The following is a 25,634-nucleotide window of genomic DNA, read 5'->3' as shown; positions in this document are numbered from 1 at the left end:
AAAAGGCCCTGGAAACATCTCCATTTTGCCTCTTTCTTGCTCAAACCTCTGGACTATGAACTTATACTAAAGGGAGCATTTTAACCAAAGGACTGAGGACCTTTCAATGATTTGGAAGCAACCAGAGATTTAACAAGCCAGCAGTTTATTCCTGCATTGCTACAAGCCTGAACCAAGAACTTTGCATTTATTTTATGTATTTGATTCCTTTAACTAATTTTAACTTTCACCTTTCATTCTTTTTATAAATAAACCTTTAGATTTTAGATACTAAAGGACTGGCATCAGCATGGTTATTGGGTAAGATCTGAGTTGTATATTGACGTGGGTGTATGGCTGGCCATTTGGGATCAGAAGAACCTTTTGTTTGATGAAGTTGGTTTTAAATAACCACTCATCATTAAGTCTAGTGTCTGGGTGTTGAATCCAAGACTGGAATACCTATGGAGGGTGCATTTCTGACTTGTTAGCCAGTGAGGTGAGACAGAAGTTACTTTTGTTGCTGGTTTGGTATATCTCATGAAAGAACAAACACCAGGTTTTGTTTCTTTTTTTTCTTTTCTTTTTTTTGGTGGGGAGGAGGGGGAGCGGAGGGAGCATCTGCCATTTTCCCCAGCAGCTCGTCCTGAATTTGGTATTCTCAGTTGTGACCCACGAAGGCACAACTTCTTGTTGAACCTGGTTGCAAACCGGCCTATGACACTTGGTCCTTTAAACGACCACACACGCATCTGAGAGCTGTCCCTGCTTAATTTATCTGCCTAACACATTGCTCTCCCTTGCTAAACAGAGGGCCATCAGGAAGACATTGTGTGTTTATCTGCCCTCTTAGAGATAGGTTGGCAGGAAGCAAGAGCCACACAAACTGCTTTAACAGGTTGCAAAAGTTCATCCTACTTCTTGAAGGAACTCCTAAAATGTTGAATACCAGATGTGATGTTTCATATTGTAAATTAAAAACACACTAGCTAACTATATTAAAACTACAAAAAACTAATCTAATATTAATAGACTATTCCTATAGGACACTACAGTATGAGAAAACCCTGGATCCTCAGGAACAGACTGTTCACTTCACCTGGTGCTGAGGTATGAAGAAACGAGGCAATAGAGGGCCCAGAGCCCCCTTTTATGCCCTTCCCCTCAGAACATTAGCAAACATTGAGGGGAGGGATGAGTGGGGCGCATGAGCACTGCTTGGAGAAGATTCCACAGTTGGGCTGCACTGGTCAGTGCATTACCCATAAGCAGGAATATACTGGGCCACCCAAAGAATCATCAGGTACCACCTTTTACTCTCACTTTCATACAGGCTCACCATCCTTTCAGTGGGATTTAAAAAAAAAAAAAACAAAACAAAAAAACACAGCAGTGCAACTTCAAGAGCAGGCTTTTAATGCTAATTATCTGCAGGCTGTATTCAGAAAAAGAACAGATACCACAATGTACAGCCTTCTGAAGGAGAAATCTGCTGAAGTTTGGATGGCTAACATGCCAAGTCTCAGGAACACATGCAGAGACAGACAAGTTGCTACCTTGCAGATTTCTTCGTATGATGCAAAGGAGTTCTCTGCCCATGAAGGGGATACTGCTCTGCTTTGCTGACTTTACTTTTACCTAAAGATTTCAGAACTTTAGTTTTGCAAGTCTTCTTGATGCAAAATTTTAACTACCTAATAGATACTTTTTTACCTCATGGGTATTATATTACAAATAGGATACAAGACTTTCTATAGGAGTGTGATCTTACATGTTTTGAGCACCCTGCAGACATTTAGCATGTATCATTGCCTTTCTTTGGGGTGTTTTGGTTTGGTGCAGAATTGGGAAAGAATGATCTCCACTCTATGAAAGAGTGAACTTTTGGAATTAAAGCAGGCTCCAGGAAGAATACCTCTTTAACAGCATTGAAGGTACAGTACTGGGATAATTCTCCCAGTTCAAGACTTCCATTGCTCAAGTGGTAGCCACCTGTAATGCTACTTTAATGGAGAAGTAAATCAAAACTAATGTATCCAACAACAGATTCAACTTCCACAGGGCTCCCCTATATATTTCCAGAAGGTTAAATAGGGAGACTGCTGTGAAAAAGCACTTGATATGAGGGAAAGACGTCCTAGAACTATTCACCCCCAATATGCTGATGAATGCTTTTGGAGAGCGTATGCCTTCAGTTCAACCGCCAGACTACCCCAGCAGTATTCCAGAATTAGAAATTTGTTTGATGCTTTGATTCTTCATGTTCTTCTCTACACCATGAAGCACAATTGAACAAAATTTTAGCATATTCCAAGTCTGTTTATTTTTTTCTCAAAGCTAGCAGACTTAATTGCTTCCCCTCTCCCAACAGTTGTTTCTATTTAGCATCTACACTGCTGAGTATCCGTGGGTCTAGGTGCACTAACAATCCTTGATTTAGGAGGTCTTTCAAAAGTGGTAGAGAGAAAAAGAGGACAGTACCATCTTATCTAGAAATAATGGTCTTCTGGTATGGGCTAGGTACTTCTCTGGTTCCCAGCATCATAGCATTCATAAATATTAAAGGAGTTATCTTTACAACGAAAATGTGAAGTATATCCCCAATTTTACAGAACGAAAACCCAGACACAGAGAGATTAAGTAATTAGCCCAAGATCCCCAGGAATTGAACTCAGATCTCCTGAGACCTAGTGCCTCAATCACAAGACCGTCCTTCCTTCCTTAGGTTCAGTGGGTTCTCCTTTGATAGGGAGCCTGCCAACCCTAACTAACTGAAGAAGTAGTAGAGGCTTAGCTGGCTTTTGGTAGAAGGTTGCCTTTGAATGGCTGTTCAATTAATCCCTTACGTTAGCAATGGCTGAATAAAACTATTGGGAGGGTGGCAGTCTGATTTTTTGTTTTGTACCAGCACAAGATTTTTTTAGACAGATTAGAGAGCCTCTTAATCTTGTTTGGTAATTCCCACTCCAATTTAACTACACGCTTTTGTAATTATTAGAGGTATACTGAGGTCTCTTCTGGAAGTTGAAGGAAAGATTTTTTTTATTTATATATGATTGAGGTTCAATACCCACAGGGATGACCACCTTTGCTTCCTAGCTTTATCCTGAATGGAATCTCTCCTCTGAGAGAAGAGATCTTGAAGTAGACAGTTCATTCTTATACTCAGGCTTGCTCCAAGTTCAGAGAAAGCAGGATGGTGGACCATCTGTTGCTGCTGGGAGGCAGTGAACTGGCAAATTTTCCAGAAGAGAGTCAAGCATTTGTCATCCCCAGGGATTGACAGATTTGAAGCATAAAAAAGGAATACCACTGTAGGAGGCGTGAGATTCTAAATCCTTTTTCCATCCACTGCAATTCTTATCTAGAATTGTTTTATCTCGGTGTGGAAGTGACTGTAGGTCTATATATACACACTACTCACCTCTTGAGGACGCATGTAGGGGATGCGTAGTCATGCACCACAATGAAAAGCAGGCTGTGTTCACACTGCAGTGTGTAGTTACATGTAACAGTGAAAGGATCTGGCAAGGGGGAGGCAGAGCAGAAAAGCTCATCAGTGGAGAATTGCCAGAGCCTTTCCTTGCTGCTGGAGTGTTTCACTGCGGCAGGGAGGCAGTGTAGACAGGGAAAGCACTGCATCGGTGAGTTGAGAGCTCTATAGGGTTCATACCACATGGTTCAGGAGAGGCTTTACTTGCTTAAGCATTGCCTCACCGTCTATGCTGCTATTTATACCTGTACGGGGCAGGGGTGTAGTGTTTGTACACTACAGGCTACCAAAAGGAGGGTGCAGTGTACTTTGTAACAAAAACTAGGATAATGGAGCTGTAGTGATACTTATGGGAGTGCTGCAGCCCTTCCTTTTCCAGCGCACTAAATACAAGTTTGCAAAAAAGAAGGAAAACCATATTATAGAGGATAAGCAAAAGTCAAAATTCTTGCTAAAGATATCATTAATTATACATTATCGGTTATTATACCAGATTAACTTTCAATAGCTCTATAAATCCACAAGAGAAAGAGAAGTATACCTTATTGATAGCGCAGGCTGTCTTTTCTCGTGTAGATCCACTACTTGTCCTTATGATCTTTGATAAGTCTTCTCGAGCAGCAAGAAGGTGGGCAAACGTAATGGTTGTTTTAGGAGATAGTGCGTAACGTTTGGGCTGATAAATTCTTGCTATGTCATCTGTTTTAACCTAAATGATAAAGTCAAATATAATTTAGTTGCTAAGTATTTAATGTACAAAAATGCAAATGCTCAATGGCTGTTTGGTCACTTATAGTCAGTGTGAGTTTACACAGAGCACAAAGTTTAGACATTCAAACTACCTTAGTAAAAACAGTGCCAGTCACTCTTATAAATGCCTCTTGGCCTTGTTCACAACAATCAGCTACTGTACAAAAAAAAAAAAAAAAAAGGCAATGCAGGTGTTTAGTTAATGCTGAAGCCTAGTACTATCTATCACAAATTGACATGGTCTAGTCCATGCCCCATCCTGTAACCAGTCCCTTGTGAGTGACCCCTTTAATGTGTCAAACCCCAAGGGTCCACACAGTTCTACAGGGGAAGGCCCACAGCGTCCATGGGTCCAAAACTGAGCCTTTGGGCACCAGCCATCCCTGTCTCTCTGTGGCTCCCTGCAGCAAATCCAGTCAACCCAGATGCCTGCGGGAGGCCTGTACTATACCCCTGAAACTGACAAGGAGAGAAAATATTAACTTTTTTAAAACAGGGAACAAAGGGAGAGAAAAAAAATGCTCCCTGGGAGACTGGGAGCTTCAGAGCAACTGGACATTTGCCTGTTAACACTGGAGACACACTGTTCCCTGCAGTAATATATTGCTAAGGAATGACTGACAGTAGGACTTTCCCACTGTGGGAAACAATACCTGAATTCAAGAAACACCATGGTCAAAAAGCGGAAACACTGGGGCCAATAATATCTAAATCAAGGGTGGGCAAACTTTTTGGCCTGAGGGCCACATCTGGGTATAAAAAGGGGCAAGCCTGATGTGAGACGGGTGGATGTTCTCTGCAGCTCTGCCCCCAACTCCTCAACTAATCGAACAGAACTAAGTTAAATCTCACCCAGCATTATCTGAAGTCCTTCCCAACTGTATAACATTCAGGACAATATCAGGTGAAGGAGGCTGCCTACACTACATGGCTCCAGAATAGAAGGTAGGGAGGAGAGAAAATGCCTCTCTGAAGATATCTCCAAGAAGAGCTGCAGGTTTTAAGGAATGAACCTTTCCACCTATTGCTAGAGCTGAAAGTATTAAGGAAAAGAGGGAGAGAAGGATCTGGATCTCTGTAGCTTCTTCTGTAACCTGTTACTTTTTCCCAATTAAGGAGTCACCTGGCTCAAAACCCCTACCCCCAAAATCTTACAAGCTATACAAAAATAAACAGTTGGTCATATGAATATATCACGTAGATCTGAAATCTGCTCTTATAAATATTTATCTGAGAACAATATATATTTACAAGATTCCATGTACATGTTATGAGATGCTATATGCAACTGAAAATTGATTTCACAAGGCTAAATTTAAAATTTTCCAAAATGACAGTTCTTTTTTTCAGGTGCAATCTACACCTACCAATATCATACCTGCATTTTACATCCATAATTTCAACAACAGCTATAAAATTGAGTAATTGTGCCTCTTGCTACCTCATGTGTATCTGTGTTCAGGTATGAAGAGACATAAGTACTCAGATTTGCACTTGTAATTCATTTTTGCAGGCAAAAATTGTACCCTCAAAATGGAAGTTGCGCTTCAACCCTTTGAAAATCTACCCAGTAATGGAACTTTAATACAAAATTACAATAGGCCTTCTGGAAATCTCAGGAACTGTATTTTGTTTTTGCAGATTTTCTAAGAACAGGCTGCTGACTCATCTCACCACTTTAACTTCATTAAATAAAACAATGGTACACTTTCTTCGTGATTGAACAAAAGCTATTTAAATAGTTTTTAATGTCACATCTAGGAACTAATACGATATCAAATGACTCAAATTAAGTCAATTTAAGCTACGGTCAAATTAAATACAATTTTAATATTATTTATTAATAATTATTTTAAATTATTTAAATGTGAAGATTTATATAGTTGTACACAGAGAGCAGTGTGGAACAATATAAAACAGACAACCTTTACTTTATCCTTGGTATAGAATCGTAAGAATATACGCCTACATCTTCAAGCTTGGGTGTCTAAAGTTAGGCACTTACATCCCTATTTAAGCACCTAAATAAAAGTTGCCTTGCTCTGAATTCTACTGGATCAGTCGTCCTTCAGTCATAAGGCAAGAAAAAAAATGTGTTTGTGGAGAGGAAGAAAGGAAAGAAATGTATGCAGTAGTCTCCTTACCACAGCGAGTTAACTCCCTTTTCCTTTCCTCTCCTACAGTGCATCAACATTCATGGAAGCTGCTGAGGTGAGAGGTGCACAAAGAAGCAATAGCTGAATGTTTGAGAATAAATTTTCAAAGCTGCATACGAAGATGTAGCTGCATCACTCCCACTGATATTTAATGAGAGTCATGCAACTGAGGTTTTGTCTGCACTTGCATTAAGCTACAACAGACAACACCAGGTAGGTTTTTAAAAACAGATCTGTAAGTTGTTTTCCATTATTTTCAGTATGCATGCAAAGCCTTAAACCGGTTTAAAAATGGACAGGACCTAAACTATTGTATTCCTTTATGAGTAAAGTCTTGTGGCTCATGCACAGAACTGGGAGTTAGGATGTCTTTGTGCTATTCCCAGTGATTCCATAAGCTTCCTGTGTGTCTACTGGTCAAATCACAACCTCACTGTGGTTCAACTTCCTAATTTGCAAAATAGCCAGCACTGCCGGGGATTGGGGCGGGGGGGGGGGGGGGGAGAAGGGGAGGAAAAGGGGCAATTTGCCCTGATCCTCACTCTCACGCTCCTCAAACTGAGTGGCATTGCAGCCTGCCATACAGGGTTGCAGTGCCTCTCAGGAGAGGCAGCTGGGCAAATCTGAGCGAGCAACATTACAACCTGGCACCAGGTTGCAAAACCTGGAGCAGAGAGCTGGGCCCAGACCAGCAGGACAGGGAGCCACGGCTTCAAGGTAAGTTTGTTCTCCAACACTTACAGAAGGGCCTCTCCTCAGCAGTAAAGGGAGAGTAGAAAAAGAGAGAAGGTAGGAGCGCTTCACGCAAAAATAGAGATGTTGAGTACAAACTTAATCAGGGAACCAAGGGACATGAAAAGAAGAAATTCTTGAATTGCTCGTACAGCAATGCTAGGACCCTGGGTAACAAACAAGAGGAATTAGAATTACTCATTTATGAGCATAAATTCAATTTAGTTGGGTATTACTGAAACCTGGTGGGATGATTCACACAATTGGAATGTTAAAAATCAATGGTTATAAACTATTTAGAAGGATGGAGTGTGAAAAAGGGAAGGGAGTGGCATTCTAGGTCAAAAATGGCATTGCCCGTTTCTGAGTAACTGATAATTCACAAGAAAATGAACTTGAATGCTTATGGATCTCTATCCTTAACAGATAAAGCACAAGATGGGGTATTAGTTGGTGCCTGCTACAGACCATTAAATCACACTAGGGAACAGGATGACTGCCTCCTTATGCACCTATGTAGAACGATGTGTAGTGAAAAATTTTGTACGATCAAAGGGGACTTCAATTTGAGTGACATGCTGGAGGTCACACGTACTCAGTACTAAAACATCTATGAAATTTCTAAACATTATAGATGACAATTTCCTAATTCAAAAAGCGTTGCAGTCAATACAGGGGAATTCTTCATTACACCTTGTCTTAACAGATAAAGAGGAACTGATCACAGATCTAAACATTAACGGTAGCTTAGGTACAAGCGATCATGACATGAACACATTATTTTGCTTGCACATTATGAAAGTCCAGACCAGTAATATATGTACTTGGTGCTTTAATAGGGCTAATTTCACAGAGCTGAAACAATTATGAGTCAAAACTACTGGGAGGTAGAATTTAATCAGAAAAATGAATCATAACTGGGAATCATTTTGAACACCTTCCTAGATGCCCAAAAAGCCACAATCGCAGAATCCAGGAAGGCGGCCTACTGGTCAAAAAATTGACCAGGTTTAGAGAGTAAGTGAAAAAACAAATGGAGGAAAGGGGAAGTTGACAATAATGAATATAAAGCTGAAGTTAGGAACTGAAGAAAATTGATAAGGGAAGCAAATGGACACAGAGAAATCTAAGGCCAGCAAGAGTTAAGGATAATAAGGACATTTTAAAATATATTATAAATAAAAAGAATCTTGACAAAGATATAGGTCCATTACTAGATGGAAATAGTAGAATTATGAATAATAAGGCAGAAGCGTTCAATAAATGTTTCTGTTCTGTATTTGGGAGAAAAGCAGATAATATAGTTTCCTCATATGGTAATAACACTATTCCATTTTACTGGTATCTCTTGAGGACGTTAAATAGAAACTAAAATTAAACATTTTTAAATTATCTGGTCCAGATACCTTGCATCCAAGAGTTTTAGAAGAGCTGGCTTAGGAGCTTGTTGGATGGTTAATGTTGATTTTTTGTTATAAGTCTTGGAGCACTGGGCAAGTTCCAGAAGATTGGAAGAAAGCTAAAGTTGTGCCAATTGTTAAAAAGGGCAAATGGGATGACCCACATAATTATAGGCCTGTCAGCCTGACATCAATCTTAGGCAAGATCAGAATGGAGCAGCTAATATGGGCTTGATTAATAAAGAATTAAAAGAGGGTAATATAATTAATACCAATCAGCATGCTTTTGTGGAAAAAAGATCCTGTCAAACTAACTTGATATCTTTTTTTTAAATGAGATTACAAGTTTGGTTAATAAAGTTAACAATTTTGATGTAATGTACTCAGACTTCTCTAAGGCATTTGACTTGGTACCACAAAACATTTTGATTAAAAAACTAGAAAGCTATAAAATTAATATGGCTCCCATTAAATGGATTAAAAGCTGGCTAACTGACAGGTCTCAATATGTAATTGTCATTGAGTAAGGCTATGATTTAGTCACAGAGGTCATGGATTCTGTGACTTTAGCAGACCTCCGTGACTTCTTCCGCTTCAGCTGTCAGCAGCTGAAGCGGGGACTGAAGGCAGGACTGTGCGGCCCTGCCCTGCTGCAACTGGGTTTGGATAGCTGGAATCAGGACCCTGCAGCCCCTGCCCTGTGGTTTGCAGAGGGTGGGGGGACTGCAGCCGGGCTTTGCGCCCTGTCCTGCAGCTGCAGCCAGCTCCGGAGTGGGGGCTGTGCCCTCTCATGGCTGCGTCCCTTGCTGCGCCCTCCCCACCATGGAACTCCATTCTTCCCCCTATTTAGCCCTACCCCTGGTTATTTTTAGTAAAGTCATGGATAGGTCATGGGTTTTGTGAATTTTTGTTTATTGCATGTGTCCTGTCCATTAATTTTACTAAAAATAACCATGACAAAATTGTTGGTGTCATTAGGCATAACCCTAGGTAACTTGGGAGGGTGGAAGACCACGAGTGTCGATGAAGCCTTCCTGCACTAGGCCTAAATGAACCAAAGTCCTTCCATGTTTAAACTCTAAATCGACCTCAAAAGCCAGATGCAGAAATTGGAATGTGTAACAGTCAGTTATCAGGTGCAGCGCCGCTCATACCGGTGCCAAGCAGTAATAATGAGGCCTGCATACTTCTGGCTGAAAGGCAAAATAACATATCAAAGGAAAGGGACAAGCTAATAATTCAAAGAGAAGTTACTAACAAACTGGACTTATAGCCGCCAAGATGATTTAACTGCTTAAATGTAATTGCTTGCTACTTGCTTAATGTAAAGGGGGGGGGGGGGGGGGGGAGGAGGAAAAAGCTTAGCAGCAAAATGTATAAAAAGAGAAAAGCTGCTTATGATGGTGTGCCAGATCTGAGATGTGCCAGATCTGAGATGTGCCAGTCTCCTTGCACCGCTTTGAGATCTCAAATAAGCTTTGATTGCTTCTCCACCCTGGTGTGTGTTCATTGGTGCGAAGCACACCGGGCAACGAACCCCGCTGTTGCTTTTCTCGGGCACTCTGCGCCGGCAACAAAATCTTAGCCTTATCACTGGGCAGTTGTGTTCCAGCGGAGTCACGCAGGATCGGTTCTTGAACCTATGCTATTTAACCTTTTTACCAATGACCTGGAAGAAAGCATGAAATCACCACTAATAAAGTTTTCAGATGACATAAAAACTGGGGGAGTGGGGAATAATGACGAAGACAGGTCACTGATTCAGAGTGATCTGGATTTCTTGGTAGACTAAGTGAAGGCAAACAATATGCATTTTAATGTAGTTAAATGTAAATATATACACATCTACGAACAAATGTAGGAAATACTTATAGGATGAAGGACTCTCTCCTGGGAAGCAGTGACTCTGAAAAAGATTTGGGAGTCAGGATGGGTAATCAGCTGAACACAAGCTCCCACTGTGACACAGTGGTCAAAAAAGCTAACAGGACTCAGGGATGCATAAACACAAGAGTCTTGAGTAGAGAGGATTATTTTGCCTTTATGTTTGACACTGGTGTGACCATTGCTGGAATACTGTGTCCAGTTCTGGTGCTCACAATTCAAGAAGGATGTTGATAAATTGGAGAGGGTTCAGAGAAAAGCCATGAGAATGATTAAAGTATTAAAAAACGTGCCTTATAGTGACTATTTAGCTTAACAAAGAGAAGGTTAAAAGTGACTTACTTAAAAGTAAGTACGTATATGGAGAACAAATATTTAATAATGGGCTCTTCAGTCTAGGAGAGAAAAGGTTTAACATGATCCTATCGCTGGAAGTTGGAGCTAGACAAATTCTTATGGAAATAAGGTGTAAATTTGTAACCACTAGAACAATTTACCAAGGGTTGTGGTGGATTCTCCATCACTGATAATTTTTAAATCAAGATTGGCTGTTTCTCTAAAAGTATGCTGTAGGAATTATTTTGGGGAAGTTCTATGACCAGTGTTTTGCAGGTCAAAGTAGATGCCTCACAATAGTCCCTTCTGGTCGTGGAAGCTATGATTTTTTTTTTTTTTTGCAAAGGGGGGGGGGGGAGGGGGAACTGTTTTAGATTTTGCCTCAGCCTCCCCAAAAATCTCTCAGCACCCCTCATAATACTTCTCTACCTTTCAGAGATGCTAAGATCATTAATACGCTCTTTTTTTCAAGTGTTCATATATTAAGACAGTATCAGGGGGTAGCCGTGTTAGTCTGTATCTACAAAAACAACAAAGAGTCTGGTGGCACCTTAAAGACTAACAGATTTATTTGGGCATAAGCTTTCGTGAGTAAAAACCTCACTTCTTCGGATGCATAGAGTGAAAGCTACATATGCAGGCATTATATACAGACACATGGAGAGCAGGGAGTTACTTCACAAGTGGCGAACCAGTGTTGACAAGGCCAATTCAATCAGGGTGGATGTAGTCCACTCCCAATAATAGATGAGGAGGTGTCAATTCCAGGAGAGGAAAAGCTGCTTCTGTAGTGAGCCAGCCACTCCCAATCCCTATTCAAGCCCAGATTAATGGTGTTGAATTTGCAAATGAATTTTAGTTCTGCTGTTTCTCTTTGAAGTCTGTTTCTGAAGTTTTTTTGTTCAATGACAGTGACTTTTAAATCTGTGATAGAATGACCAGGAAGATTGAAGTGTTCACTTACTGGCTTGTGTATGTTGCCATTCCTGATGTCCGATTTGTGTCCATTTATTCTTTTGCGGAGGGACTGTCCGGTTTGGCCAATGTACATGGCAGAGGGGCATTGCTGGCACATGATGGCATATATGACATTAGTGGATGTGCAGGTGAATGAGCCCCTGATGGTGTGGCTGATGTGGTTGGGTCCTCTGATGCTGTTGCCAGAGTAGATATGGGGACAGAGTAGGCAACGAGGTTTGCTACAGGGATAGGTTCCTGGGTTGGTGTTTCTGTGGTGTGGTGTGTAGTTGCTGGTGAGTATTTGCTTCAGGTTGGGGGGTTGTCTGTAAGCAAGGACTGGCCTGCCTCCCAAAGTCTGTGAGAGTGAGGGATCATTTTCCAGGATAGGTTGTAGGTCGTGGATAATGCGCTGGAGAGGTTTTAGCTGGGGGCTGTATGTGATGGCCAGTGGTGTTCTGTTATTGTCCTTGTTGGGCCTGTCCTGTAGTATCCCTGATGAGGCCACAGCAAGCCTGGTGGCTGAGCTTTGTGACTTTGTCCTCACCCACAACCACTTCAGATTTGGGGACAACTTATACCTTCAAGTCAGTGGCACTGCTATGGGTACCCGCATGGCCCCACAGTATGCCAACATTTTTATGGCTGACTTAGAACAACGCTTCCTCAGCTCTCGTCCCCTAGTGCCCCTCCTCTACTTGCGCTACATTGATGACATCTTCATCATATGGACCCACGGAAAGGAGGCCCTTGAAGAATTCCACCTGGACTTCAACAATTTCCACCCCACCATCAACCTCAGCCTGGACCAGTCCACACAAGAGATCCACTTCCTGGACACTACAGTACAAATAAGTGATGGTCACATAAACACCACCCTATACCGGAAACCTACTGACCGCTATACGTACCTACATGCCTCCAGCTTCCATCCAAGACACATCATACGATCCATTGTCTACAGCCAAGCCCTAAGATACAACCGAATTTGCTCCAACCCCTCAGACAGAGACAAACACCTACAAGATCTTTATCAAGCATTCGTAAAACTACAATACCCACCTGGGGAAGTGAGGAAACAGATTGACAGAGCAAGACGGGTACCCAGAAATCACCTACTACAGGACAGGCCCAACAAGGACAATAACAGAACACCACTGGCCATCACATACAGCCCCCAGCTAAAACCTCTCCAGCGCATTATCCACGACCTACAACCTATCCTGGAAAATGATCCCTCACTCTCACAGACCTTGGGAGGCAGGCCAGTCCTTGCTTACAGACAACCCCCCAACCTGAAGCAAATACTCACCAGCAACTACACACCACACCACAGAAACACCAACCCAGGAACCTATCCCTGTAGCAAACCTCGTTGCCTACTCTGTCCCCATATCTACTCTGGCAACAGCATCAGAGGACCCAACCACATCAGCCACACCATCAGGGGCTCATTCACCTGCACATCCACTAATGTCATATATGCCATCATGTGCCAGCAATGCCCCTCTGCCATGTACATTGGCCAAACCGGACAGTCCCTCCGCAAAAGAATAAATGGACACAAATCGGACATCAGGAATGGCAACATACACAAGCCAGTAAGTGAACACTTCAATCTTCCTGGTCATTCTATCACAGATTTAAAAGTCACTGTCATTGAACAAAAAAACTTCAGAAACAGACTTCAAAGAGAAACAGCAGAACTAAAATTCATTTGCAAATTCAACACCATTAATCTGGGCTTGAATAGGGATTGGGAGTGGCTGGCTCACTACAGAAGCAGCTTTTCCTCTCCTGGAATTGACACCTCCTCATCTATTATTGGGAGTGGACTACATCCACCCTGATTGAATTGGCCTTGTCAACACTGGTTCGCCACTTGTGAAGTAACTCCCTGCTCTCCATGTGTCTGTATATAATGCCTGCATATGTAGCTTTCACTCTATGCATCCGAAGAAGTGAGGTTTTTACTCACGAAAGCTTATGCCCAAATAAATCTGTTAGTCTTTAAGGTGCCACCAGACTCTTTGTTGTTTTTATATATTAAGACAGTGAGCACCATAGAAATGCTTAGACATAACAATCTGAAAACATACTCAGACATTAGGATAGTGGGACAGACAGTTACTGATGCGTAAATGGTTTGTTCCACAGGTTTTTTTTTTTTTTTTTTAAGTCTTTTGGAAAAACTATACCACCAACAGGCATACCCCATAGTAGTGATTTGGAAACTTCCCCATGAGGCAGATACCACCTTTCTGGCTCACTGAACCATTACTGATAACTGAATTTTTCTGATATAAGCCACTGTTCACCTTGATAAAGTATGAATTGAAACTAGCAGAGGAGAGACAAATGGCTATTTGAGTATGTCACAGAATCATAGAATATCAGGGTTAGAAGGGACCTCAGGAGGTCATCTAGTCCAACCCCCTGCTCAAAGCAGGACCAATCCCCAGACAGATTTTTGCCCCAGATCCCTTAATGGCCCCCTCAAGGGCTGAACTCACAACCCTGGGTTTAGCAGGCCAATGTTAAAACCACTGAGCTACTCCCTCCCCCTTGTGCTGGGTTCAAAAGCTTGGGGTTCATTAACTGGCAGCATTCAGTTAGTAGGTTCTTTAGACCAATCTCAAGGATTCTGTAGCTCTCGAGGGGTGGATGAGCGTGTCTCTCTGTATGAGGAACACTTTAAAGCTTTTTCCTACAATACCACAAGGGAAAAACAAAAATAAAGGGAGACTGACATCTTCAAGTGAAGACCACCACTAGAATTTATGTGGATCACAAGGACTGGTGGATTTGACTGTTTAGTCAAACCTTTCTCTCTCCACAAGATGCAGGGAATGTATGTTACAAGTAGTGCTCAGAAAAGTTAGTTGTAATGAGATATCTTCAGTAAGACAGCTTGGAGAATTGTAACAAACTACCACCACCTACAGGAAGCAAACAATAAAGCATGTTTACCTTTGCTCTATCAGACCAGCCAAAGGATTGTACGGTCACATCAAGCCGCTTCATTAACATCCGACGACGACATTCATATTCACTGCAGAGGGCATCATTGATTTTTTCCAATCTTTCCTACGGCATTGCAATAAATAGGACAAATATTTGATTCCATTAAAATACACAAGCTAACCTGCCTCACCAACGAAAATGTCTGTCAACAGTTGACCATCATGAAAAACCACTTAAGAAAAATTAGGCTGTGACCAATTGCTACAATGTAAGTGAATATCTTCTACAACTTTTTATATAAATTCATGTAACAAAATCGATCTATAAACAAACTAGTGTATGAAGTATTTGAACAGGATGTCATAAAGGTATTATACCATTAAATCAAATTTAACATTGAACATTCACTATCACACTACTTAAAATAGAAACTGCAAAACAAGTATGAAAAGCCAGAAAATAAGGTCACCAGCATTAATTTTGCCCATTAATTTTGAAATAAGAAAAATAAAATGGAGAGAGGTTTTACCGTCTGATCAGGATTCAAAGGTGTTGTTAGCAGTGGTTTCCCCACATGGGTATTTTTTACTTTTGAAAGAATGTCCTTGATCTGAAACAAAACACACACACCCTTCTCAGAAAACAACTCATGCTCCCAAACGTACTTCAGCACAAGTTTTTACCAAAAATTGGTGCTATTATGGGGTGTTCAATATCTTCATATAAAATCAGACTAGGATATTTTAGCTTGCTTGTAAGAGGAAGTCTCAAATATTTTTATAGCAGGGCCACATCTTAACAATGAGACAATTACTTACAGTAAAAATTAGAATGACGGAAATATTTATTGTATTTTAGCTATCGAATACAACGTAGCAGCTGGAAACAAGGAAATCCAGCACCAAATGACCCATCAACAATTGTGAAGTGAAATATTTTGGGAGCAACTACCTCATATATGAAGCTAAAGATAAGCGCTAGTATTAAAAGTACATCTCTACCCCGATATAACGCGACCTGATATAACACGAATTCTGATAGAACGTGGTAAAGAAGTGCTGGGGGGGAGGGGAGAAGGGGCAGGGCTGTGCACTCCGGCAGATCAAAGCAAGTTAGATATAACACGGTTTCACCTATAACGCGGTAAGATTTTTTTGGCTCCCTAGGACAGTGTTATATCGAGGTAGAGGTGTAGTAGCTAAAGATCTTGTCTTGCCACTTCTCTCTTAATCCCATTACTAGCTTTTTCTGTATCCAATTCTACATCTTTATCTTCAGAGGTCTGACCAGCACCACCCCTACTTACATTTCTGCCTTTAGTTTCTTATTTCCCCTTGTGTTCTCTATGCTCTCCTCTACCTTCCTCCTAACTGCTCTATCTGCATCATCCCTTTCATCATAGTAAACTGCTCCATCCCACCTTGATATTAGTTCCCTCTTCATTCAGCTGTTTTCTTCATGTGCAGTTCTTCAATTGGCCTCAAAGTCATGTAGAAATTATGTGGGCAGTCATTCAAATATTTGATCCTTTATGCAGGATTCTGTGCATCTGAACAGTACAGTCCATAACAAATTTAGGATGTAAACTTGGGATGCTTGGAGAAGAGACTGTACCCTCATTAATTTTTCTTTTTTTAAATGAAACAGTGTTTAGACAATAATCATCCAAATGAAAATAAAGCTAGAACTGATGCAATTTTACACTCTATGAAGGATAATTATGACAGCTTAAGAAAGGATGCCATTATAAACCTAGACCCAAGGCAAACCAACAGATCATTTCCTCAAGGCTGAAATTACCTGCATGTACACATTCAGGCATTTGTAGAAGATACGTGGTATAAGGATAAATTCCAAATTCTCTTTCCACTAAAACTCCAACAATCCTAGACCTTTCTGTCAGAGGGTAGAGAGCTGCCATATTTTATATACATTATAGGACCTTTGCAATAAATTGTTAAGAAGCAGCTTTAGGCTGTCACTAGGAATCAAAATCTACAGCATAATCAATGCGTTAAGAAACCTATTTAGTAGCAATATTTTTAAGTGAATTAATTCATTCCCCTTTTTCTTTTTTTATATCTGATTCATGGTTTTATTTTTCTTGGTGTCAACAAAACCAAGAGGAAAATTTCTGTTCAGTATGTCTCATATATGAGTGTTTATATAGCCCGAGGAGAGCAAGAACCTTTCCTCCACTTTTCTTTTGGAAAATATGGTATTTTGAGTTTGTTTTCCCATACATCACCAGTGACACAGACAGAAAGCACTGAAGTAAGTTTCTTCAAATTGTGATTTTGCCTACAACAGATTATTAACAGCACACTGAAATGAGTAGAAAACTGTCTAGAAACTTACTGGTTTGACTCCAGCACAAAATGGCCTGCTAGACAGTGTAAGGTGATCCTCTGGTGGTTTAGAACAGGGGTCGGGGCAACCTTTCAGAAGTGGTGTGCCGAGTCTTTATTTATTCACTCTAATTTAAGGTTTCGCATGCCAGTAATACATTGTAACGTTTTTAGAAGGTCTCTGTCTATAAGTCTATAATATATAATTAAACTATTGTTGTATGTAAAGTAAATAAGGTTTTTAAAATGTTTAAGAAGCTTCATTTAAAATTAAATTAAAATGCAGAGCCCCCCCGGACCAGTGGCCAGGACCCGGGCAGTGAGAGTGCCACTGAAAATCAGCTTGCGTGCCGCATTTGGCACGCATGCCATAGGTTGCCTACCCCTGGTTTAGAATCTCCTCTGCCACCCCCTCCCCAGTGCTGTCCACATTGAGACTATGGATAAGAAAAGAGGACATGGCCAGGGCTTCCTTATGCCCCACTGATCCCCCATCTGCTATACTGGCTCCTTGAGGGCGTCAGCAGCCTGCATAATTTACAGCCAACTTCAGGCTTGTCCAAATTAACAGGGGGACCACTCTGATGTATACCATACCAGGATCAGGAGAATTTCAAAGCCACGTGTTCATATACTAGTACGAGCTGCGCATTCCTCAGCCATAGCCAAGGGTCTGGCCACTGTGCCTGGATTTTAGTAAACTACTTGTATACCATATCACAACATCTGCCTCAAAAGTCAAATTGGCTTAAATAAATACTATCATGGGACTTGAACTAAAGCTAATAAATGGCAAAGTAATAACCTTTATGGTGGCATAGTTGGTGAACTGCAAGGATCGATGGGAAGAGGGAATAAGAAGCACATTAAATGACAATTAGAAATGACACTGAAGAAGTCGCGCGCACACACACACACACACACACACACACACACAGAGTGAGTCTGGGACAGAAATGTAATTTTAAATGCTCTAATGAGATCACAAAGAAGAGCAAAATGTATCAAAGTGAGATTCACTTTGGAAAAAATACAAACCCAGACATCCGAGAGGAAAAAGAAAAAAATCTAAAACAAGCATAATGTGGGAAAGAAAACCTGGAAAGCACTGATGCTAAAGGAGACCTAGAAATGAGATTTAACAGCAAATCAGACATGAATTTGCAATGGGATAGGGTTACTACAACAATTCTGGGCCCCATATCCAATAATCATTAGGAAGAAGCCATAAACATAGATAATATGCTCAATATAAGACAGGCACAATTGGAAAGCTCAGGTCAGCTCCACACACCTATCATTAGCATAAAGATTGAGACATAATAGGGAATCTAGAAAAGAGGATCAAAAAGGAGTGGGTTGGAGGAATGGACTCATGAGGAAAGATTAAGAAGTGCCAAATGCATATGGTTTAGCAATGCCAAGGGATAAGGGAGAGATACAACTCTCCTAGTATTTACCGACAACACACAACGATAGACTATGCAATGAAACTAAGGAACAGACAATATAAACATCAGGAAAAGTGTCCTCAAAGTGAGATACCTCATTGTTTATAAGAAACTAGACAAAGACTGTAAGATGTTCTAGAGGCAACAACCTTGTATTGGCTGGGAGATTAAACCGATGAGCTGTGAAAATGTCTCTAACTTCTATACCATACTTTTGTGAGTTTAAAGGAATACATACACACTTCCGTCCACAGTCAACTTTATTAGTCAGCAACATTAATTTAAAAAAGTAGTAACATTTTGGGTATGCCTACACTACAGCAGCACCACAATCAACAGAATCTGGGCATGAGCAGCCACACTACAAAGCCATATGCAAGTTACTATGTCCTCGCTGGTGCTGTACTCACTCACGTATGCCACTAGGACTTTTGGGGCATATCTGATGGTTCATTGTGCTGCTTCCAGCTGAATCGCTCTGTGATTCTTTCCCAGTGAGTTGTGGGAGAATTTGCTGTCTGGGCACACAGGGGAATTTGGGAGAAGGTACTGGATGACTATCAGCACACATGTGCTTTAGCACGTGTTCTCACTGCAAAAACTGGATGGGTTACCAGCCTGCGTGAAAGCAGCACACATGCTTTAGTCTGCTGTCCCAAACAAGCCAGCAAGCCTGAATAGAAAGCACCAATAAACTCATGTCAACGGTATTTTGCATGTGGAACTGAGAGGGGTTAACAGAAATACCCAAATAAGAGCCTAGGCTAACTCTACAGTGAAGACATACCCTTTAAAGCAAATTTAGAAACATGCATTATGAAAGCAACTTCAACATATGGTTATTGTGTACTTAAAACAGATGAGTAGATCAGAGTCATAGAAGACAACCGATCCATCCAGAAGTCATAGTTGCAGGAGCACACATTTGACTAATTAAGAGATTTTTACAACATCACTGTCACCACTGTGCATTTCTAGGGCAATTCTGAAATTATGTGTATCCTCTAGTAAATACGTTAGTCACTGAACCATCTGATTTGTTTTTCTACTGTTTAAAAAGACACAGCCAAGTTTCTGGTTATTGCACTAAAATCTATTAAGTTTTAAAATATGCAGCTATCGTGTACCTACCAATTAAAAATCCCACACGTTAAATCTGCTTTCTTCCTTTCCTTTAATTTTCTTTAAGATGATTTCCTCCTTTCCTTTAAGCTTGTAGCTCTTTTATAAGTTTTAAAAAAGTCAAGCAAACGCTGGACAAATTGTGAAGCCCTGGGGTTTCACAAATCGAAGATGCATAAAGATTCTACAATATTTCTCAAGCGCTAGGACAAGGAAAACTTTAATATGTATAAAATGAGTATGTGAAGAAACAATTGCACCATTAATTCTTAATAGTTGCATACAATATGGCACAATGGATTAATACACTAGTTTTGACACCTATGAAGGCCCCAAAGCAAGCATAGCTGGTATCAATTCATTGCTGAATTGGCAGGCATTTTGGAAGAGAAGTACAAAACAGTTTTCACATAAAAAGAAAAGTTTGCACTGGAATTTTCTGTTTGTTTCAGTACCTGTTACATAAGTTACAGCAGTAATATTTTTATACATCAGTGCAGACAAAGGATATTTTTTGGGGGGAAAAAAAAAACCTTCAAGTTTGCAAGATATGATAGACCTGGGAGATGTAAGAGTCAGATGTATATTTGCTGGATTCCTTATTTTTCCCCCCATTCTGTCAGATATTTTATATATATACACACATATACATACATATATATATATACACACACACACACACACACACCTGTTGCTCCGCTCAACATTCAGAATGAGAGGTTCTTTTGTTTCAAAACTAGAGCAATATAGGCTTCCCCCCAGAACTCCTCATGAATCATAGTCTTACATTGTATAACTATTTCAGTGATGATATCATTCGTGGTGCATGTCTTATATGTGTGTATATATATATATATATATATATATATATATAGTAAAAAATGTGTGTATACACACACACACACAAATTGCAGTTCAGATTACAGGACTTGCAGCAGCCTGCCTAACTACAGGATGAAATTGCTTACCCTACATGCTCTTGCCTAGCCACCTCAGACAACCTCCCTTTTATGGTAGAATTATGAAATAATGTTCATTTGACAGTATTTAAAGCATATAGACCAAATCTAAATTTTAAAAGTGCTTATATTGATCTACTGAAAAAAATGACAGGGACTAGTCAAGGGTCATATAGAATTACACTTGATAGTTAACCAATTGGTAACACGATGAATTTTTATCTTCACATAATACCCATTGCTAAATTGAGTATTACTAGTGTGAAATGGTTTTTCAAAGGCCTTTTCAGCTAAATTAGAATCTAGGATTCCTCTTGAATTTTACAGTAAAACCAGCAGATGCAGTGCAGTTGTTAATGCTAAGTGAACCTGAATCGACTTCTAGTGAAGTGGTCTTTTAATGTTGTTGTTTAAGTTTTCATCATGGCACACGGAAGTACATAGGAATGTTTAGTACTAGCAGCTATGTGTGTAGCAAACATTCAAAGTAATCAGCCTGAGCTGAAAATGTAGGTTTAAAATTATTTGCTTGAAAAGATTTCTTTTGTTGTCTCTTACAACTTTGACAACATGATTTAAGCAATCAGATTAGAGGTATGCATACACTGCAATTAGACACCACGGCAGGTCCATGCCAGCTGACTCAGGCTCACAGGGCAGTTTAATTGCAGTGTGGATGTTCAGGCTCGGGCTCTGGGACCCTCCCGCCTCACAGGCCCGTGCCTGAACATTTACATTGCAATTAAACAGTCCCTTAGCCAAGCCCCGCAAGCCCAAGTCAGATGGCACAGGCCAGCCGTGGGTTTTTAATCGCTGTGTAGACATACTGTATGTGAGGGTTTTTTTTAATTTACAGAGGTCTGCTGGCTGGACTAGTTGATTTTGAGAACTGGGGAGAAAACAGCTGATTAAAAAGAGATGGCAAATAAGTAGGGCTGTCGATTAATCGCAGTTAACTCATGGGTTTAACGCAAAAAAATTAATCGCAGTTTAAAAATCACACTGTTAAACAATAGAATACCAATTGATATTTATTAAACATTTTCGGATGTTTTTCTACATTTTCAAATATACTGTTTTTAATTACAACACAGAATACAAAGTATACAGCGCTCACTATATATTTTTTTTTACAAATATTTGCACTGTAAAAATGATAAAAGAAAAAATATTTTTCAATTCACTTCATACAAGTACTATAGGGCAATCTCTATTGTGAAAGTGCAACTTACAAATGTAGTTTTTTGTGTTACATAACTGCACTCAAAAATAAAACAATGTAAAACTTTAGACTACAAATCCACTCAGTCCTACTCCTTTTTCAGCCAATTCCTAAGACAAGCAAGTTTGTTTACATTTACAGGAGATAATGTTGCCTGCTTCTTATTTACAATGTCAACCAAAGGTGTGAACAGGCGTTCGCATGACACGTTTGTAGCCAACATTGCAAGGTATTTTTGTGCCAGATATGCTAAAGATTCATATGTCTCTTCATGCTCCGGCCACCATTCCACAGGACATGCTTTCATGCTGACGACACTCATTAAAAAAATAATGCATTAAATAAATTTGTGACTCAACTCTTTGGGGAAATAATTGTATGTTTCCCCATATATTTCATGTTATGACAGTCTCAGATGATGACCCAGCACTTTGTTCGTTTTAAGAACACTTTCACTCCAGATTTGGCAAAATGCAAGGAAGGTACCAATGTGAGATTTCTAAAGATAGCTACAGCACTTCACCTAGGTTTAAGAATCTGAAGTGCCTTCCAAAATCTCAGAGGATGAGGTGTGGCACATGCTTTCAGAAGTCTTAAAAGAACAACACTCCGATGTGGAAACTACAGAAGACAAACCACGAAAAAAGAAAATCAACCTTCTGCTGGTGGCATCTGACTCAGATGATGTAAATGAACATGCGTCGGTCCCAGCTGCTTTGGATCGTTATCAAGCAAAACCCGTCATCAGCATGGACACGTCTTCTGGAATCTTAGTTGAAGCATGAAGATACATATGAATCTTTAGCGCATCTGGCACGTAAATACAGAAACTCCCCACTTAACGTCCTCTCACTTAACTTTGTTTTGATGTTATGTTCCTGCTCCATGACAGAACATGCCTCCCAGCGCCTCCCACCCATCTCCCAGCACCTTTCCCCTGCTCCCCCCGTCTCCTGCCCGTGGCAATCAGCTAGTATGCAGCGTTGAGGAGGCTGAGGGGAGGGGGGAGGACGTGGCATGCAGCATCCCCTGTCCCTCCCCTGCCTCCTGAACACCGCAAACCAGCTGATTGCCGTGAGCAGGAGGCTGGAGGGGGCGGGGGGAGGAGCGAGGACGCGGCGTGCGGAGTAAAGGGGCAGGAGTTGGAGCGGGAGAAGAGGCGGGTTAAGGGTGAGGGCTTGGGGGAAGGGGTGGACTGGGTGGGCCAAGGGTTGAGCCCCCCGCCCCCCGCAAAGTCAGTACCTGTACTTGCACAGTAAGGGAAGCTGCCACTGCACAAGGTGCTTCTCCTAACCTACGGCACCTTCAGCCTCCTTATCTGCCGCATTGTCTGCGGTGCCAGTGGGCTGTGCCTGTGTGAGATAAGGCAGGGATACCTCCCAACTATAGTACTGTACTGTATGTACAGTAAGTTTGTAAACACACAGCACGTGTACACTACCACCCACCCCCAGCGATTCACTGTTGCTTTATGGCTCAACGCCCTACTCGGGGGAAGAGGGCACTACACCAAGCACTTGCAAGGCCACCAGCTGCCTGCAAAGCAGCTGCAGGTGGTGCACAACAGAGGCCCTGCCTTGCTGTCTTGCGACAGAATAAACAATGTTTTATCTGTCCCCCGTCCCCCCCCGCCCTTTGCTGGAGGGAGGTAAGAACACAGGGGGCAGCAGCCCGCCCAAAGCAAGTTACAGGAATAGCGTTCCAGCGCCTGCTTCACTGTAGCAAGGGGGAGAAGCAGCATAGATATGCACAGAACCTGGCCCTACTCCCATGAAAGTCTGAAATCCACAGGAGCTTTGCCATTCACTTTAATGCCAGCTGCATCTCTCTGCCCCTGCATGAACAAAGCAGGGGAGGGCAAACGTTATTTTCCTCCTCTTACTACATTGGCTGCAATGCTGCCTGGGTGCTGAGTGGATGGTTACTAGGGGAGATACAGCAGGGTCAGTTTTCCAGGGCACCCTGGAAGAGAGGCCTTTGGACCTCCAGCAGGGCTCCTGTGAAAGTAAGAACCTCCATAACTAGTCCTCGTCTAAACCCACAGGGCTTCCAGCAGGGGAGCAGAATACCATGGAGAATGACATGGGTTTTCCAAATTCTTTCCCTGGCAATAGTTGATTGATGCTGCATGACCCTGGCCATTCCAGGCTGAAGCAAGTGAAGAATAGCACATGCATGCGCGTCCAAAGGAGCATCACCCAGCATAAGTCAAAAACATCCAACAAGTGATAGCGAAGTGCCTAGCAGTAGCAGTACCACTAGCAGCAAGAAAACCAGGAAACCCATTAGTTTGGGCACTAAATTAGACATTTTAAAGCGTTTTCATGCAGGCGAGCATGCAGTAGACATTGGCATGGCTCTAGGTCTTACTCCGACCTCTGTGAGAACAATTCGAAATAATGCCGACAAGATCAGGGCTAGTGCTCGGTATGTAACACCGCTTAGTGCTACTACAATAAGTCGATAAAGAAGTAGTTTGCTGGAAAACATGGAGCGTCTTCTCTCACTGTGGATAGAGGACCAAAACCAGTGGAACATACCTCTACATTTGCTAGTGATACAAGCTAAGGCAAAAAGTTTGTATGACAATTTGAAGAGAGACCTAAGAATCACAGACAGATTTCCACAGCAAGTCGGGGATGGTTTGATCGGTTCAAGAAGCGCTTCCACCTGCATAACATCAAGATGTCCGGTGAGGCGGCTAGTGCTGATACTGCAGCAGCTAAAAAAATCCCCCGACTATTTCAAAAACATAATTGAGGAAGGTGGCTATTCCCCTAAACAAGTCTTCAATGTCAATGAAACGGGCCTGTACTGGAAGAGGATGCCTGAGCGGACTTACATTTCCCGAGAGAAGACAGCGCCCAGATTTAAAGCAGCTAAAGACCGTCTAACCTAGCTTCTAGGTGGTAATGCTGTCGGATACATGAAGATGAAACCACTGACAGTGTACCAAGGGATTTTCAAAGGAACAGCTTCTGGTCATTTGGAGATCCAATAAGAAGGCATGGATAACTGGAGCTATTTTTTTCAGAATGGCTGACTCTATGCTGTCCCTGCATGGAAGGAATACTGTGTCAAGGAAAAACTTGATTTCAAGATTTTATTGCTTATTGATAATGCACCGGCTCGTCCAATCAACTGGACGACCTGTGCGAAAACGTCAAAATTGTCTCTTTCTGCCACCTAACACCACATCATTCATCCAACCCATGGACCAAGGAGCCATCGCTGCATTTAAGGTGCATTACTTACACCGTACTTTTGACCAGCTCAGAGGCACCGATGGGGAAGGCAAACCTACGATTCAGCAATTTTGGCATGACTACAACATCCTGAAGTGCATCAATAACATTGGTGAGTCCTGGGCTGAAGTTACTCAGGCATGCATGAATGGTGCGTGGGGGAAGTTGTGGCCTGAATGTGTCAATGTCGTAAAAGGATTTAAAGATGTTGTCCCCGCTATGAAGAAAGATATCCTCGGTTTAGCCAAGAAAGCAGATTTTGATGAGGTGGAATAAGTCGATGTTACACAACTTCTGCAATCACATGGAGAAGAGCTAACCAATGAAGATCTGATGCAACTAGCGGTGACAAGAGCAATGGAAGAAGAGGTCCAAGAAGCAGAAAAACAACCAACCCATTGAAATTTGACTGCCAAACATCTTTATGAAGCTTTCCAAATGATTGAAGCTGGCTTGCAAATCCTTGATGCAAGTGATGACGATCCTGACTGGGAATGCAGCTCCAAAGTGATTAGGGGAGTTGGTCATCTAATGACTTGCTATAAAGAAATTTACAAAGAAAAATAAAGGAAAGCAAAACAACAAATCTCCAGATGTGTTTTTTCAAGTTCAGAAAGTTCAGCAAGAACAGCAGGA

General features: G+C 41.4%; 1 protein-coding gene across 2 annotated transcripts in view; it reads right to left on the bottom strand.

Annotated features, from left to right (window-relative positions):
* FAM98B (family with sequence similarity 98 member B) overlaps window positions 1-25,634 on the bottom strand; it is a 56,438-nt gene that overhangs the window by 21,981 nt on the left and 8,823 nt on the right. For both annotated transcript variants that reach the window (XM_034768969.1, XM_034768968.1), the window contains exons 5-7: window positions 15,181-15,261; window positions 14,658-14,774; window positions 4,014-4,181 (exon numbers count right to left, since the gene is read on the bottom strand). In XM_034768969.1, the coding sequence (XP_034624860.1) occupies window positions 4,014-4,181; window positions 14,658-14,774; window positions 15,181-15,261 (366 nt within the window). The remainder of the gene's footprint in view (window positions 1-4,013; window positions 4,182-14,657; window positions 14,775-15,180; window positions 15,262-25,634) is intronic.

Source organism: Trachemys scripta, chromosome 4 (assembly GCF_013100865.1).
Source record: "Trachemys scripta elegans isolate TJP31775 chromosome 4, CAS_Tse_1.0, whole genome shotgun sequence".
Taxonomy (NCBI): Eukaryota; Metazoa; Chordata; order Testudines; family Emydidae; genus Trachemys; species Trachemys scripta.
This window is presented reverse-complemented; position numbering and strand designations above follow the sequence as displayed.